This window comes from Helicoverpa zea, chromosome 26 (genome assembly GCF_022581195.2).
Source record: "Helicoverpa zea isolate HzStark_Cry1AcR chromosome 26, ilHelZeax1.1, whole genome shotgun sequence".
In the NCBI taxonomy this organism is placed as follows: domain Eukaryota; kingdom Metazoa; phylum Arthropoda; class Insecta; order Lepidoptera; family Noctuidae; genus Helicoverpa; species Helicoverpa zea.
The window spans coordinates 6,510,846-6,529,219 of record NC_061477.1 but is presented as its reverse complement, the minus strand read 5'-3'; the positions used below and the strand labels follow the sequence as shown (position 1 = coordinate 6,529,219).

Sequence of the window (18,374 nt, the reverse complement as noted above, 5' to 3'; positions counted from 1 at the left end):
TCTATTAGTTTGCTAACAAGAACTTAGTTGTTTGTGTGAAAATGTTTACCTAGGTACTTCAAATGACTGGTGCATCGCAGACGATATCATTATTAAGAAAAGTGTACTTAAATTAGGTATTTCAATAACAGTTTAGGAAGTGTACCTATTATTTATTTTTTAAAAGATTTCTTAATTGATACTATAATGATTAAGTACAAAAAAAACTTACGGGATTAGTCATAATCACAACCAAAAGAAGACATGCTGAGTGACAACAAATAAAAATTGGGCTGAAGGCAGAAGGATGATGATGTGAAAAGATTTATTCCGAAGTTCTAAAGGCTTTTCTTGCACATTTCTGTCTTCTGTAATGCAGGATAAATCGCAGTGTACTAATAACTAACTAATTCTGTATTGACACTGCCGACTATACAGCTTTATCCTAATACTTAAAGTAAACATGTGGCTGCATATCTAGTACTCATAATAGCTAAAATAAACATTGTCGTATGTCTAACTGGCTGCTTTATTTGACAGTAACGGTTTGGCCAATATAAAGTACACACAACACTCGCTAAATGTGGTAGAGTGAACATACTCTATGGCTTTTACGGTGTCCCAATAATAAAAAATAATAATGCCTTATATTATATATATAACTTTATCTCATAAAAATACTCTAAAATCCTTTTGATCATATATTAATTAGGTTCCTATAAGCAGGTTGGTAATCCACCTCGTATCTGCACAATGGCTAAACTGTACGTGGAATAAATTAAACAATCGAAGAATAATTCAGTAATTGTACTTGCAAAACAAAAGATTGGATCTCGAAGAATTCAAGCAATGAGTACAATAGGTCTTGTCCCACTAAACCTAACTATGTATGCACTATGGTACATTCATGGTCTCGCATGGCGCCATCACTGCGCAGGCGCCGTGGCCGCCGTCGCGACGCGGGAAATCCAACATCTGTTTACTCCCGCGCCATCTTGCTTTTTTACACCAAGAAAAATGAGACTAATTTCCTTTCAAACTTTCAATAGCTTCTTTTTATATTGTATTAAGTATTTATAGCAGATCTTTTCTCATGATTTTAAAAGAAAGTGTCGCTATCAGTGTGTGAATATAATTTGCTTTGAATAGCAGTTTTCTATTCTAATTCATGTTGCGAAATTGATCGACTTCATTGCTCTTTTTATTGTTATGTAGCAATTGCGATTCTATACTTATATGCTTTTATTATCTAATCAGAGAACCACTTAATTTGCCACTTTCCCTCCATTTTTCCCGCCATAGACAACTTACGATCTGTCATTACACCATAAACCAAATGCCATAGAGCACACCCACCTCATTGTCTGTGCTTCGCAAGTTGTCCCTGCAAACGTATGCTTTCACTTTTATGATATGCTACTATGACATGTAGTTACTTTTAATCGAGGCATATTGTACCTAAGTGCCTTGTTCGGTACGGAGAGGTCGCGGGTTCAGTACCCGGGTCGAGTAAACATGCTTGAGTATTGCTTGGTATCGTGATTTATGACATGGCAACGATTACATGGAGATTACCTACTGATGGTAAGGAAGCGAGACATTAAGCCTTAGATAATTCTAAGCTTTAATAAAGTTACTTATTATGCCTACAAAGTTGCTGTTTGACATTTGCACCTTTGACGTTTAGTGTTGTTTAGTGCGAGTTGCCTTTTAAGCTTGGGTTTGACAATATTCTTAACTTGAAGGTTTACGTATTTGGGACAAGCATCACATTTCTGAAAAAAACTCCTATTGTGAGTCAAATCAGTCAGGCAATCGCTACATCATGTAAAAAGCCTGATATTTTTGGAAAAGGCTAGGCAGATGATCAAGATGACCACTAACTTCATTCGCAACATGGATGCTAAACTGTGCTAATGGCATATTATAGGGAAAGACTTACAACCGCACCATACATACATCCACAAGGGTATTTCAATTTACATAATTTAATACATACTTCTACTTTGGGATTCCCATAATATTTATTTTGAACCACCATATCTCTAGTTCGGGCGCCCCATACCACTTGAACCCATTAAGATTACGACAACTAAAATGGGTTTACAATTAAAAAAGTTTGTTTATACCAAGATAAACCAAGTAGTGTAAATGAAATAGCCCTTGTAATAGTTATTTTGTTATACATACAGTTCTACTTAATTTCTTACCCACGTGCTTAAAATATGTCGTAAAGGTTTTACTACTAGCCGTATTCTTAAGGTTTCCAGCGCCTCATGAGGTAACTTTTATATGTATAAAACTGGACGTAGTTATGCAGAAACGTTCCAACCCACTGTACGCGTAAATGCTTATATCTCAAATTAAACTTGAATTTGAGATATAAGCATTTACGCGTTTCAGTTGTATTCTTTTTTATTCTAACTAGTAAAGGTACTAGAGGTTTTATTGTTGAATTATATTGAGTTTAGATAACCATAATGCTAAATTTTAGGCTGTTCAATCACAATAACTCGATTTCGGGTGATTTGTGGGTTGGAACGTTTCTGCATAACTACGTCCAACTTATCCTATGTATTAACAGTTTTGGTTGCAATACATCTTTACCTACATATGTATGCCGAATAATATGACTTGTTCTGTATAAATCTGGTTCTTCTAAGCTGATAGAGAGACATGTCTTGCTGGGGAGTTTGTTGCGCCATTTCTTCTTCCTAGAAAAACACATAGGAAGTGTTCAATGGTGGGGGTTTTGGAAGTCTAATTTAAATAAACGTTTTTGAATTTGAGCATGCACCTATCTTAAATTTGTCACCCACTTGCTTATCAAACAGCTAGACATACAGTCTGACAGTCTGTCACTCCTTTTTAATATTAGAAAGGATATCAGCATTCAAGACATGATTTAAATAAATAAATAAAAACAAATCGGAATGCCTAAAAGGGCGAGTTTCCTGGGTAAATTAAAGCATGCATTATAAAGCAGGAAGCGACGGCGTTTCTATTTGTATAGAGCTTTGATCTGCGCTTGCGCCGTCCGGGAGTTGCACTAGCTAGAGATATGGAAATATTTTGTTAGTTACTGTAATGTATTTTTAAATTACTTCATTAGTTAATTAATTAAAACTTCAGAAGTTCTCTTTTTCTGTGGTTGGATAAAGATTTTTTAATATCCCAAGATTAACGCATATGGAAACCAATCTTTCCAAGGGGTAAAGGGTTGTCTGGTTAACTGGGTTGAGGAGGTCAGATAGGCAGTCGCTCCTTGTAAAACATAGGTGCTCAGCAGCATCACGTAAGACTGGAAGCCGACCCCAACTCTTTTGGGAAAACTAGGCAGATGAGTAAATAATATCGAATAAGTATATGATCTTTTTTCTGATGTACAGACTGACCCTATAAATATGTGTTAAGTTATGAGTAGGTACTAATTTAAACCGGTACATTAGCAAAAGCTTGTAGGAAACCAGATATCTTCATAATTTAGGTTAGCTCTACATAGGCCACATGGAGCCAAATAAGATAGGTAAAGCGTATCTAACACACAAGCCATATGTTATGATCTGTAACGCAATATAATGATTTGATCTGTGTGGGAATTGAAATGAACACAGCATATAATTCTACACAAACCATAGATATTTAGCCTATAACATCTACCATTTTTCTAACAATAATAAATTGATTATATGGTCGGATGTTGGAGAGTATTCATATTTTTCACAGCTTGGTTATAAAAAAAATCCAAGACATTTAATGTCCCAACACTTAATTACGCCACAGTTCAAACACCTTAAATATTACACATTCAAAATGTCTCATTCACGGAAAGGCAATCTTTCGAATAATTCGCATAGGTATCGGTACAGTTAGCGAAATAACATTACGATCCCTGCAATCGAATACTCGTCGCTAATCGAGTTCCTAGCGTGTCGAGCGCAGACAAAACACTCACAGTTTCCACTTAAGGTATTTTTATTGCAATACTTGAAACGCTTATAAGGAGTAAAAGAAACATAAGTATTAGCTGTTTAACATATCCTGCAAATCTTGTCGGGTAACTTGCAAAAAATATGTAATGTTTACGTAAAAAGAAGTGCATTTTTCTTCGGAGTTTACACAGTTCAGTTCAATTCAGTAGCGAGTATCGATGCTCTTTTTTAAAAAATCGATACATACAATAGTTTACAACTAAATCGGAAAGGAAAACCACATTGTCAAATAAATTGTAGTAACACACAATTAAATTATTTAACTTTGCGTTTATTTACCAAACCTAATCAAATAAAAAGTAGCCGCATTAAATGAGTCACAATACATTTTAACCATAAACTTTCTGACGTCAAATATAAGTCCAGAAAACCGCTAAACAGTGTTATTGTAGACCAGCATTAATATTTATATTTATTCCCGCCATTGTTGAATCATGGCCGTTCGAGTGGCTCTTCAATCTCAAGTGTAGATCTAACGCTTTGAACCTGCACTTTTGTGTTCCATAATATAATTTATTGACGCGATAAATATTCGGTTAAGCTTTCTAAATTTTTCCATAACCTCTAAATGCTTATGCGAGATTATCGATTGTTTATTCGATTGTATCGATTAATCGCCGAATAATCTTTCATATTTAGAGCCGATTTTTCAATCGCCCTAACTTTTATCTGAAAAATATGTTTGACATTTTGACAGTTTTGTATAGAAATTGTGTCAAACCGCCATATTACATATTCCTCAGACAGAAGTTTAATTGATGATTGAAAAAACGGCTCTAAAGTAAAACAAAATGACTTTAATTTCAAAGAAAACTGTCGTTTTCCTTCTCAGAATCATTAAGTTCCTTCGCCAAGCAGTAACTATTGTCTAAATGGTTATATTTTTCCCATAGTCTGAGATCTGAAGTCCCTTCAACCTTCCGCATAGTTGGCATAGCTTCGGTTAAAACCGTCGCTGTTCGGATCGTCTCGGCTCGTTAGAACGTCGTCACTGAATATATGGCACGTGACGAAAACTATGGTGACAGTTCGACCACACAGGTGTTATGTTCATGCAGACTTTATGGTAAATGTGCCTTTATGTTATAGCTAAATGGAAGCAAAGCAACTTTAATCCATATTAATTTGACGAATAATAAGTTCAAAACCGACGTATCTGGATTATCCGCATGAATGAAAGGGAATTAAGATTTTAAGTAAAAGACATGTGGAGAACTGAGCTGAGCTAGAACATAAAATATTTGATTAAAAAAAAAAAAACAAGGTGACAGAATAAATAAGAACTATGATACAAGGTAAACTCCTCTTCAGGGGCGTTTAGCTTTTGTTACGTTATAAATACCATAACTCTAACCTACACATTCCAAATTCAAATTTGACACCTGTCACTTTAGTAGAATGTCAGTTTAACGCGCGTAAAAAAGCTGTATTATCTGTGGACAATGGGATTTTGAAACTGTCAGCCATTCAAAGATTAGTTTCGGAGTAATGGCGTTTTAGTAGTTTTATAGGTCAGCATAGGTTAGTGGTTCAAGGGTGGCTGGAAATTAGATTATGTTGTGTGCCTGTCGCTTAGTTACTGTATAAAAAAGTTATTTGATCGATATCTTGTTCTGTGTAAACATTTATTTATGAACATCGCAATAATTGTCATTTTCACATGAATCTGATATTATTAGAGGTACCATTACATTTTGAGAATTACCTTCTTGTCGCAATTTTAGTTAATTAGCTCTAATTCTCTGCAGATGGATAAAATGGCTATGTACAAGTTAATAGCTTAGAAGTAGAAACGTGACAAAGTTACCCATTTACGATAATTAGTACCTTTAACTTGAAATCATCATTCTCTTTGAAATCAATTAAGGCTACAAAACCATAATTGCGCGATTTACTCCTCTAAAGATTTATTAAAATATGCCTTACGTATGATTTTACAAGTCTTTTATGTAAATGACGGTCACATTAAACTCAAGTATTTCTAAGTACGCATAACAAAGTAAGATTATAACCGCTGTAGGTGTTCTAAGATTCTAAGCTATTGTTAAGTATTGTCTAAGTTAATATCGTGTTACTATGGATTGTTATAGTCTCAAACTTGAATACTTGGATTCCTTCGCATAACAATGTCTTCCGGAGATCTTAGAATATTTCGATTTAAGTCTATTTGAGTTAGGTTAACTGCCATATTATAGAAGGTCCTTCAACTTAAAAAACTTTGATATGTTGCAAGAAAAGCTTTGAAAAAAACTAGTTTTGAGTTTAGAGTTTATGTTTCAAGAAAACATAAAATTATATGTATATTTCAAGGTATATTTCCTTATACTTACTTACAGCTATATTGTATTTTAATCAAAGAAATGATCCGTACGACTTTTTGACATTAACCTTATATGAATAAAGGTCAAAATCACTATAGAAACAGACAGGTTTACAAAATTCCCACGTTCACAAAACGACAGGACATTATAAAAAACAAAGGAACCTAAAGGCTTAACATTTTTCTGCAATCAGGACTTTGGTATGTCCTGAATGAGTCAGTACCTTAGCATGTTTTATAGAATTTTAATTTTATTCCTTCGTGGGTGTCAGTGAGTCAGCCTCTTTAGAGTTTTAGCTAAAAATACCTACCCATAGAGCAAGGAGTTTGTTTGAGAATTATATTTACTTTTTGTATTAACGCTCTTGTTATGGAAGATGGAGTTTCTTCGTGTTGTGTGGTCCGGAGCTAAGTGAATTTATGTTATGCCTCGTTTATAGTCATTATTTTTATTTTTATGGTTGTGGCAGAAGGACTGCAAGTTTCATTAGAATAGTTTTTGGCATTAAGACCGAATGTATGTAGGGTTGGAGCAGCGAAGAAAATGCAGTCGTCGATTTTAAAATTGTTTTATTTGACACCTCTTATTTGGAATTTCAAATTCAGTTTTCAATTTTCCCCGTTTAGACCTAAGTATCGTCCCGTAACCAGGAAACCTAGGAACGCTGCAATAAAAATTACATAAAGAGTTTTAACGGTCACCGAAGCAAAGTTCAAAAGAGGAATTTCACACACCCATGTTCTTTCTTTAAGCAAACTTCCTACAAGTCCTACATAATACATTACGACATAGTAGGTATACGTTTATGACAGACAGTGTAACTGGGAACACAAGGTGCAATTAGACACACATGCAAGGCAGTGTAATGAGCTACGGCTGTTAGGTGACGAAAACACTCTGACTCATTTATGACAGCCTAGTATCTTGGGAAGGTTATGGAGATGATGATACCACACTACATTAAGAATGAAGAAACTTGTACGTACATACAGGTGTATTTTTGAGAAGTTTGGATGATTGCACTTAATTAAACTTCCAACTTCAGGAACTTTTTTCACGGGTCCGATCCGTGAAAAAATCTATGTTAGGTATTCCATTTATCGAGAAAGGCTACTTTTTATTCAGGTTCGTGCAGAAGTTCCCATGGAATGCAGGTGAAACCGCCGAGTTGACCGTCCAAAAACTCTTTGATTTCAATGAAAAAGCGTAACCTTTCTATACGTTATTACAAGAATAAAATACCCAAAAAAAAACTCGCTTTAAAATCATAAGTAGGTAGTCTATAAGAAACAAAATCTCACACTTCGGTATTAACATCTCTATAAAATCGTGTACTACTGAACTTCGCCCTCTGAATAAGGCATATCCTGTGTTGCTCAGATCAAGAGATTCCATCAAATGATGTACAGCATCCGCTATCGGTGTTAGGATATTGATTAAAGGCGATTGCCTGTCTCAAGAAGTTATTGAATGGGAATACTATTCATAACACTATATGATACGGGTCCTTGTAACTTTATGACGGTTTAGATGTAAAAATGTTAGGCTCACAATGAATATTTTCAAAAATACTTGGTGGCTCCGTTAGTTGTGATTGTGATCTGCTCTTGAATTTTAAACTATCAAAATCTCTACGTCTAGTCTTGCAACAAGAATCAAGTTTATGCTAATATATTATAGAAGAATGATTTTTTTGTTTGTTTGTAGTCTCCGAAATCATAGAACCGAATTGAAAAATTCTTTCACTGTTGGAACGGGAAACTCATCCGGAGTATTGAGTAACACAGGCTATATTTTATCCAGATGCGGACAGTAGTTCCTACGGGACGCGAGTGATACAGCGGGAAAACAGCTTATTTATAAGAAAGAATATCCAAGCCTTAAAGCAGTAAATAATTTAACAACTACACCCATTTAATAAATGAACGAGCAAAGTGATCCTTAATAAAAATAAAACCATAAAAAAGTAATTCAGTACCAAACCCTTTCTTATCGGTCACATAAAATAACATAAAGGTAACTTTAATAGTTATTTTATGACTCTAAACCGTTTGTAAAGAGTGTTAGCAACGTATATTTCTATCTCTTATTATGTAAATCATGGTACTTTGTGGACTCCATTGAAATCTTTGATACCACTCCATTTTCTTCGGGATCTGTATAGATACATCTATGAATCCTAATGTGACGTGAATGTCCGATGTACCTATCTACCATTTTGATTATTAAGTCTGTTCGTTCGTGTTCGCCTCTGTTCGTCAGTATCGTGTGTCAATTTGTTTTATTATTAAGAAATATATTAAACTGCAGTTATTGTTACATAGATGTGCAGAAGATAATGGCTTGTATTTGTATTATTTTGTATTGAGATACTTGCATCTATCAGCTACTTTACTATTTACTTCCAAAAATCATTAAAAGCTTCAAAATCACGATAGGAACCTAACAAACGGAATTTCTTTTAGAGATTGGAGATTTACAATTACCTAACTTATTAAATAACTTTTATCGTTTCTCTATCTTTTGGGAAGGCATTTGCCTTAAAAGCCTTCTTTCTAACTACAAATAGAATAACCAATTACTAGACCACATATGAAAATCAATATTTAAACTAGCCCGAACAAAAAAATGACTCGAAAAATCAAAGTCATGGCGTGTCTTTGAAATCGACCCAAACTGAGGAGTTCCGTTTAATCATTTTAAAAGCTTTGGTTGGCCAACGCTTTTGCTTAATGACATTTACAGCGGCCATTGCTGATAATAATCTGGATGGTGATATTTTGAATGGAATAGCTAATAATACATACACGGATTATTTGTACTGATTCATTAATATGTAGAATTTAAATTAAGGCGACGAATTGGTCAACAATAATTCCATAACCGGCACGCGCACCTAAGGCGCCAAAAGGGGTCGGAGCGTCTGAGCGGGGCGAGGATAACAATACGCGCGCTAGCTTATAAGTAAAAGTCGTAAGCGACAAAATGGTTTTGTAATTTTATTATTTAGAAATGATAATTTGATAAAAATTCCTTCCACAATTTTAAAGAGTATGTATATACTCAACTACTAAAAAAGTTAAGAGGCTTAAATCGGTCCCGTTTGCCCATAATATGTGAATCTCTTTTTAAAAAGAGGTATGTTTGATATATTTTTCTCTGTTATAAAAGTTACCTAATCATGTTTTGAAGTCTAACAAAATAAGGTTTATATCATGAACTTTCAGGTAACCAAGTTGTATTTTGATCCGTTTTGTATTTACTGAGAAAATTGAGATCCTTGGCGCCAAAAATTCCAATTCGTCCTCTTAAGTAATTACCAGGTTTGACAAGTGATACATCATAATCAAATGGTAGAGTGTAACTTGAAAAGGAATTGTTAAAACTTACAATTTACTGTCCATATTTTTAGAAATAAATGTTTCTATTTTTTTCTAATTATTAAGCAGCATATTGTGTATAACCTAAAATGAAAAGATTTCTTGCAAAGGGAAATAGGTCTCCAGAAAAATGACGGAAACCCAGTGCAACTGACACCGAATTATAAAAAAACAAATGACTGCCACAAATATATAATAGTACATCAAAAGTTCACAAGCCCTCTTAGTATCTATATTTTATCACTTCTTATAAAATATCTCTATACTTAAGCCATTTATAACCGCTTATTGAAATCTTATGTCCGTCATCCATAACCGGTAAAGCAATATCAAAGATTAACACATTGAAATATGTACACTCTCACAAAATATTGAAAGATTTGCGAAAGACCCTTACAAAACTTAATTCATAAATTATTAATGCTAATAAATTTTATTGAATCATAAAACAAATTGCATGGTTCGGTAATTTTGGTTAAAGAATTATTGAAACACTTAATTTTATGTTTTGTATTCATATATGCCGCGTAAACTATATATTTATCAGATTGGAATCTATTAAATTCTGTTAAGCTCTTATTATATGACTATCGAAAGTGTTACACTCAGTAGAAATTTCTACCTCATAATCAAACGCATAAGGTTCAAGTTTTATCGGAAGCCTGTCCTTATTAGAAAACCAGTAGCGTTTTACTTAAGATATCATATTGTTTGTTACAGGTAGCACAACGGACCTAACGCCCACGCTGATCGGTATATACGACTCTTTACTTGAACCAGAAAAGAGTTTAAGACCTGAAGCTAGCCGATTGGAAACCGCAAAAGATGCTAGAAATGATCCACCAGTAGATATAGAAGTGATAGACCCGCCCAAACCAGACTTAGCTCAGACAAGAGACGACACAATGATCACAGGAGGTGTCAAGCTCCCCACCGCAACCTTTAACAAAAGCTCATTATACTCAATACGAACTAAAAGTGATAACAACGGTGCTAGTGACGAATTGGATAAGTGTAAAGTGTTCAGTGATACTTCTTTAAGCAAAATTCATAAAACAATCAAAGAAATGAAACAAGAGACGGCGTTCGATAATCTCTCGCCAAACGTGAAAAGGATGATATCTGGTGCGACCGAAACGACCACGTTAAAATTCCAAAAGAAAACTGTGAATATTGGCAGAAGTTCAATGAGGCATAAATCTAACATTCCTTTAGTTGGAGCTACCTCTAAGATCTCCCAGTCTGGTGTTGAAATCCTCCCTTCAGTCGACATTTACGACCAGCCCTGTGCTATCAAAAGCTTTACTAAATCCAAAAGTGAGGAGATAGAATCTCCAGTTATTTCTGTGCCGATTAAACCTGAATTTAAAATTGACGATGCTCAAACTTACGATGTCCCTACAAACAACAGACCAGCTATTTACGACGTTCCAGTGGTGAATAATAAAACTGCCTTCGAATCCTTGTCCCTACCTTACATCGATCAATCGATCGAGCTCTCTATAACATCAAACGATAGAGAGTTCGATATCAAACTGTCATCAAAAGACAACTCACCGATGAAGCCGATGCCAAAAAGTCCGGTGCAGTCGCCTGCAAAAATACCGAAACTCAACGAAGGCACAAACAGTTTGCATCGAAAAGACTTCGTTAATAAGAACGAGAGTCCTTCGAAACTTTTGTCGAAAACTGTACCATATCCTGAGGCTGTAGGGTCTACAGGGAATTTGAAAACTTGTGAGAAGGAGGTGATAAGATTGAACCCTCCCGTTGAAGTTTCTCGGCCTTTGTCCATGAGTTCCATTGCTTCCTCAAGCTCCACATCAAGTAGTGGGGTACAAAATAAAGGGGGAGTGAACTCAGCATACCTGGCTTCCATCGAGAGTCTGGACGATCATAGCGACGCAGACATGACATCGGCAAACGGTAGCAATAATTTTGTAAATAACGCCGGGATCATGACTGCTAGTGTGTCGGAAGAAAGGAATTCTCAAGATACACCACGTAAGTAAACACTTTTCAGAATTATACATATTTGTTGTATAGGTCATACAAGTAGGCATAGCAAAATTATGCAATACGAGCGAAAACTCAGTCATTTATAGTTCTTACTTTTGTTATCTCCTATTCATGTACGAAACAAAACAAAGGGCCAGGGCTAACGAGACCCTGGTATCTTTAAACTATAGCTCAAGGCTCCAGAAACTGCTAGCAGTTTAGCTGTAGTATGTTTACGCTCTTACGCTTCAGGCTTACGAATCAGGCTCTTACTCTTATGTTCTTGTCTTCAGGTGCTCAGCTAGTAGACGAGTTGCCTGGCCTATCGCAGCTGGAGCGAGTGTGTGCAGAGATAGTGCAGACTGAAATTGTTTACGTCGAAGATCTTAGGCAGGTCGTAGAGGTAAGTTTATTGCTGTATTTAATTACTAGAACTGGAACAGTCGCAACGAGGTGATACATATCAGTATATGGGTATCAGAAAGAATTTAAAAATGTGTGCCAAGAATACCTATTAAAAATCCTGTCGTTGTCATCTTTTCTTTGACCATTTTGCTATATTCGTTGATTTAAATAGATGAACCTAAAGAATAAGAATAAGCTTCAACAATTAGTTGATAGGTTTCCGGGTTACGACTCATCCTCCTCCGAGCCTTTTCCAACTATGTTGGGGTCGGCTTCCAGTCTAACTGGATGTAGCTGAGTACGACCAGTGCTTTACAAGGAGCGACTGCCCTATCTGACCTCCTCAACCCTGTTACCCAGGCAAACCAATACAAGGGGTATTGCGTTGCCTGGGTAACAGGGTTACACTGACTGCGACTGAGCTCACCTAATCTGAAAGCTTTAAATATGGGAGTTTTCTCGTCTTTAGTTACCTTTTTTAATACACATTTGCTACTTCCAAAATAACAATACATATCTCGCTAAAGATATAACCCTCCTTAATTTGGATCTCTCCGTTTGTTTTGCCACCACTTCCTATCTTTGAAACATCAGACGCGTTCCCATTTAGTATACCGCTTTAGTTAACGTTAAACTCTGGTTTAGACAGTTACGTAAACTTTTGTAAACTAACACCCGTTTGGTCAGCTAGTTTTTAGTTAATGTAACGAACTGACAAGTTTACAATGCGAATTGGTGTGGTTTTTTTTATGTGTTGCATCATTTGTTACTAACGATATGAAATATGCCACATGATCTTGTTAACCATATAATTAAACTATTGTAGTAGTTGAGAATTTAAATAGGATCGTACTTTGATAAAACATGTCCTATGTCACCCCGGAACATGAAGCTTCTCAACAGTTCAAGATTTTTTCCAATAGGTTCAGTAGTTTAGGGCCTTTTGGGGGTTCAAAGCATCGAACACAATCCTCTTTAGAACATTAGTTTACAAGTTAAGATATGGTTTTGATGTAAATGTGGTGTGTTTTACTTTCGCGTACTTCTTACATTAAACTCCATATCTACTTAATAAAGTCTTTCAATTCACTTTTCACCATTCTAAATAAAGTCTCCTATCAAAGCAGGTCGATACTAATTTTCCTAGTACTAACAAATAGCGTATTTCTTTGCCTGTTATCTAGAATCAGAATAAGGCCAGGTAGTGACCTGTGTTGACCCAGTTACAGCTAGTTCATACTGGATTATGGCGGTAAGGTTTCTAATTACAGTTTTATGTTTTGTAGGGACTTTATGCCTTTACTTTTTTTTGATAGGAATCGGATATATTATGCTGTCCATGAATTGTGTTAAATATATAAGTTTGGATATATATATGTGAAGGTTTGTTACTGTTTCATGCAAAAACCATGAGGGATTTTTGATGAAACTTGGTGGTCTCTTCTTCTTCTTCCTGCCCTGTTCCCAAGTCCCTGTCAGTTGATGAAACTTTTCGCTAATATAGCTTATACTTATATCAGAATAACATATGATACAGGCTAATACCGGTGTTTTTCCCAGGCTTCACGGAGAAGTTTATGATTGATAGAGAGAGAATGCTTCTAATTCTTGGATAAGCCGATTCAAAGAGATTATATCAAAACTATTGATTAAGTAAATTAATATTTTAAGCCATAACGTTAATCAGTAGCAGTTCCATCAATACCAGATTACCACGTATAGTTAAAACCAAAATAACATACGGGATTAAAGAATTAGTAAAGTAGGTGAGCCCTGCAACGCGGTCATAACTGTGGGAAATGCATAAACGTAATCTATGTAAAACGTATATTATTTAATAGCTGTGCTTGAATTTAAGATACTAATGCTCATTTTCACCAACAAATACCTAAATTTAGGGATCACCTAAGAGCATTTAGTTAATTTCATTTTCACCAAAGTAGGTGTCCCTTATATAACCTTTATTATTGGGGGAGCCCTTTTTCTAAGTGACACTTAGTCAGGGAAACGTTAAGAGATTGTTGGTGAAAACAGACATAAAATGTTTCTGTGAGTACGTGCGTCCAATAAGAATTCCCGTAGCCAGATGAAACACATAGCATAATGTTAGGGATACATTCTAATGGTGGAGGGTTTAACTTTCAGTTGCATTGTATAATTTTGCCAGCTTGCTATAGTTATGTAATAGACTGTTTGTGAAAATATTGCTTTTTAAAAAGAGTGTTTATGGAGTTTCTTGTCGGCTTTTCTCCAAGAGACCAACTTTTTGGAACCGTGCAACTGGTGTGATATTTCATAGGTGCCTGCAAAGGATTTTGATTTTGATTGTTTGAAAATCGGTGATTTTTTGCAATCTCGTGCATTACATGCATATAAATAGATATTTCCTCTCTATAATATAATGAGTGTAGGTAGATAGTGAAAACCACACGAACGAACACCAGAAATATTATAGGTACACCACAAGCCAGTAAAAAATTTACAGATACAACGACAAATAAATAAAAGTCAAGCCCTCAGGCAACCCTGTGAATGTCAGGTGATTTTTGCTATGTAGGCCCTCCATCACAATTACTGATTCGTTCCACTCAACTCCGTAATTGAAAAGAGGGAAACAATCAATCATTGTGCTTTTCGATTTACTTTTATTTATTCTTCTTTAGGTATAATAATGTATCTTATTATTTATTTTAGTATTGTTTATTTTGCCCTTGCTAGGTTTGTCATTTTAAATCAATAAGAATTAGTAAACTGTGTTGGGGTCGGCTTCCAGTCTAATCGAATAAAGCTCGTATATGAAGCGAATACCTGTCTGACTTCCTCAAGCTAATTACCCGAGCAATACTATACCCCTTGGTAAAACTGGTTGTCAGACTTTCTGGCTTTTGACTACCTGAAAACAATGATATGTTGATAGATAGAATAAAATTTATGGTCGTAAACCCTGAACCTCTTACATTTTATAGGAATTTGAAAGACTTTCATTAAGGTGTCATAAAAAAAAGAGATTGCTAATTAACCGTATCCGCTTTTGTCAACTTCAATAAAATTCAAGTAACTCATTAATATTTCCAATACTTTAAGCACTTATTTCGCAATTAATTTATGTTCACCATCATACTTTTTTAATAAGTTAACACTAATTGGCTGTATAGCCCAATTTCACTGCCCGTGTCACCGAAAGGTAGCAGGAAGCTGTCAAACGTGACAGGTGTCAAATTGTCGCTGTCACTGTCACAGCTAATTAGCCGACAGGTCGCCAACACCGGAGGGGTTAAAAATGGCGGCAAAAGTGAAATTGACGTGTTTTCGGAATTAAGAATGCATGTTGCGTGCTTGCTTTCATAATTTATACTTACTTTCTTTGAGTACCTAATAATTTTGAAATTTTAAATAACAGCTAAAATGCAAATTGCATTTGAGGACTTAAAATTTTGTCGAGAGCTTCTAGCTATTTAAATACCTAACTTATGTAAGACAAAAAAACTATTATCTAACCAGATTAATGGCCTTCAAGCAACATTGATCTTCGATAAAACAGTTGTACCCAAGTAGTAACTGATAGCTGCAGTGTAATCCTCAATTTATTGCACTTGCTGCAAATCCAAGCTTATAGTGCAACACATACTTAATTCTAGTGTAAAACTACGTAACTACATATTATTGCATTTCTGCCTTTGACCGTTAGTGTTTATTTAGTACCTCTATATGTACTTACTTACTTTTCAATTAGTAAGTTACAATACAATTCACTCACTCTTAACTACAAAAAACTAAAATATAAAAATAAGTAAGTTTCTTGATATGATGTTTGGAGCATCTTTAGTTTTTTCTTTTCTTTATGCATGAAACTTACATAGATAGTATCAACTGACCCAGTTTTCTGCTACTAGCATAAAACTTCCTGCAGCAAAGTTTTACTCCCCATTCTCTATACAAAGTTTAGTCTTTTAACACTTCGCTACGTAGAAACTTTCGTGTCTAAAGTTACCAACGTCTGTTGAACACTGCTATACAGAGCATTAAACCAACCGGAGTCGCCTTGGGCACAAATCGTAAACTGCTTTAAACGCAACAAATAGCGAATATACTTGAGTGTGCTCCACTCAAGTTCGGGTACGATTCCAGGTCAGGCAAGTTGCACCAATGCTACTTTTCTAAGTAGGTATATCTTGGACACCAATACTGATTAAAGTTGAAGGAAACCTGGACCATAAAGTCTGAAATCAGCAAATTGCACTGATCAAGAAGGGTTGTAATTAACGCTTAATCCTTCTCCGTATGAGAGGAGGCCGCAGCCCAGCAGTGGGACGAATAAAAAGGCTGATTGTGATGATGCACAAAAATAATAATAATATAAACATACAAATATGACCGGCAGTTGCTGTAAACTATCACCGGCAGTATAGTTCCATTGTCAGAAGTAAAAATAATGGCGTGTCCGGTTAGTAACATGCTCTAAGTTTACTAACGAGATGCTCTATTTCTAATCTATTTACACCTTCAGATAAATAACCATTAAACTTTCTCAAACATACTGGCTTGCCAATTATTGGCGGCGGATTATACCGTGGTTTGTTCACAGTTTAAGTTAACCATAGCTTTAGTTTACTGGATTTTAGTTAATGAATGAAATATTAAAGGAAACACAAGAAAAGTTAATATTTGTTCCTAAAACTTGTCTGTAATGTGTATTTCTTGTTGGAAATCCAAATAAATATATACTATTCATGAATTATATACGAACGGAATGAAATGCATTTTAATAATAAAATTTATTCTCATACTTCTGGTCGAAAAGTTTAGTTACATAATTTACACAACATCAGTAAAGTTAAGGATAAGTATAACTTCTGAAATGGCTCGAAAAGTTGGTGGATGTAAGTTACTGACTATGTTTATTTGCTAATGACTTCTAGAGCCATTACAAAATATTTTTTTCTCGACTTTCTATTTTTTGCAAAAATAATTAACCCAAGCGAGCAACGGCTTAACCCTAAAATAGTCAGACCGAAAAAATAAAAACTATCCCGTTTAAGACCGCCAAGTTTCCTAGTTAAACCGTTGACAGACAGATTGACAGAGCAATTGATCTTAGTCAGACTGACCTACCAAATTGACTAGACCCCTATATTTAATCCTACCTTCTTGTTTCACGTCCCTTTTCTGAAGAGAACACGAGACGAAGGGGGTCAATTTATACTGGACTTAAGTTCTTGGGGAAGCGTACGTCATGCGAGGTAATTTAGACTTTACACTATGTAGATAAGGTTGAAAATTGTGTGTAAAGGTGGGTTGTAGGATATTAACGGGACCCCCTAATATGGGGGTTGGTTGTTAGCCCATTAATTGTGGCCGATTTATATTTTTGCTCTCGTTTTTGTGTAATGTAGTTAGTAAATGGCCGTGGCCTTATATGGCCGAATGGTTATAGGCCATAGATGCTTACTTATAGGTTTTTCTAATGAAAGCAACATCAACACTTGAAGATGAGCCCATAAGGTATTGCATAATTTTTATAGGGACGGCCCTTGGGTAGTTTCTTTGCCTTTATATGGATTACTAGCAGTATAGTTCGGCCATTCAGAGAATGCGTTCCTGACACGTCGCGATTGAACTGACGACGTAATAACATTCATTGATTATTGATATAATAATGTTGTTTTAATGCTCCTCAATTGTTAAAACGGTAAACAACAGCAAAAATATTTTTATCGTAACTGCAACGCCATTGCAAAGTTACGTCGTCAGTTCAATCGCGACGTGTCAGGAACGCATTCTCTGAATGGCCGAACTATAGTTCTCCCGATTCTACCTAACCGAGTCCCGAGGTAACTACTTCCCGTACCTACCTTTATAAAAAGTAGCTTAAGTCCTTTCTCTGGACAGAGTACTGCATTTATAATATTAGTTAGGATTCTATACATAATGCTAAGTCATTGATGCGATATTTTGTCTCCATAAAAGCTACCACGATAGTTTTTACACATACAATTCGTCAAGAAAAACATTTAACTTTTAACAGCATTTTAATCTAAGGTCAAAAATAATCACATGTAAACAAGGACCATTGATACACGTTTTATACAAAGCTATACATTATTACCGACAATAATAAACAAAACAGCATGAATGAACGCTCAGACGCTGGTTATAATCTATTTTTATATGAGCACGCCTGCGCGAGCGCATATTTATAAGAACGACTGCGTGGGTCGAGAAATATAAAAATACGAGAGCGACAGTGTAATGTTGAGTTCGGTTTAAGTTGACTATCTGGAGTTAAATTGTGTAAAAGG

The 18,374-nt window shown here is 35.3% G+C and overlaps 1 protein-coding gene across 1 annotated transcript in view; it reads left to right on the top strand.

The window, feature by feature from the left end:
- The window catches only part of LOC124642966, a 109,486-nt gene that overhangs the window by 68,449 nt on the left and 22,663 nt on the right, over window positions 1-18,374 (top strand). The window contains exons 2-3 of the mRNA XM_047181790.1: window positions 10,393-11,676; window positions 11,964-12,073. Coding sequence (XP_047037746.1) covers window positions 10,393-11,676; window positions 11,964-12,073 — 1,394 coding nt within the window. The remainder of the gene's footprint in view (window positions 1-10,392; window positions 11,677-11,963; window positions 12,074-18,374) is intronic.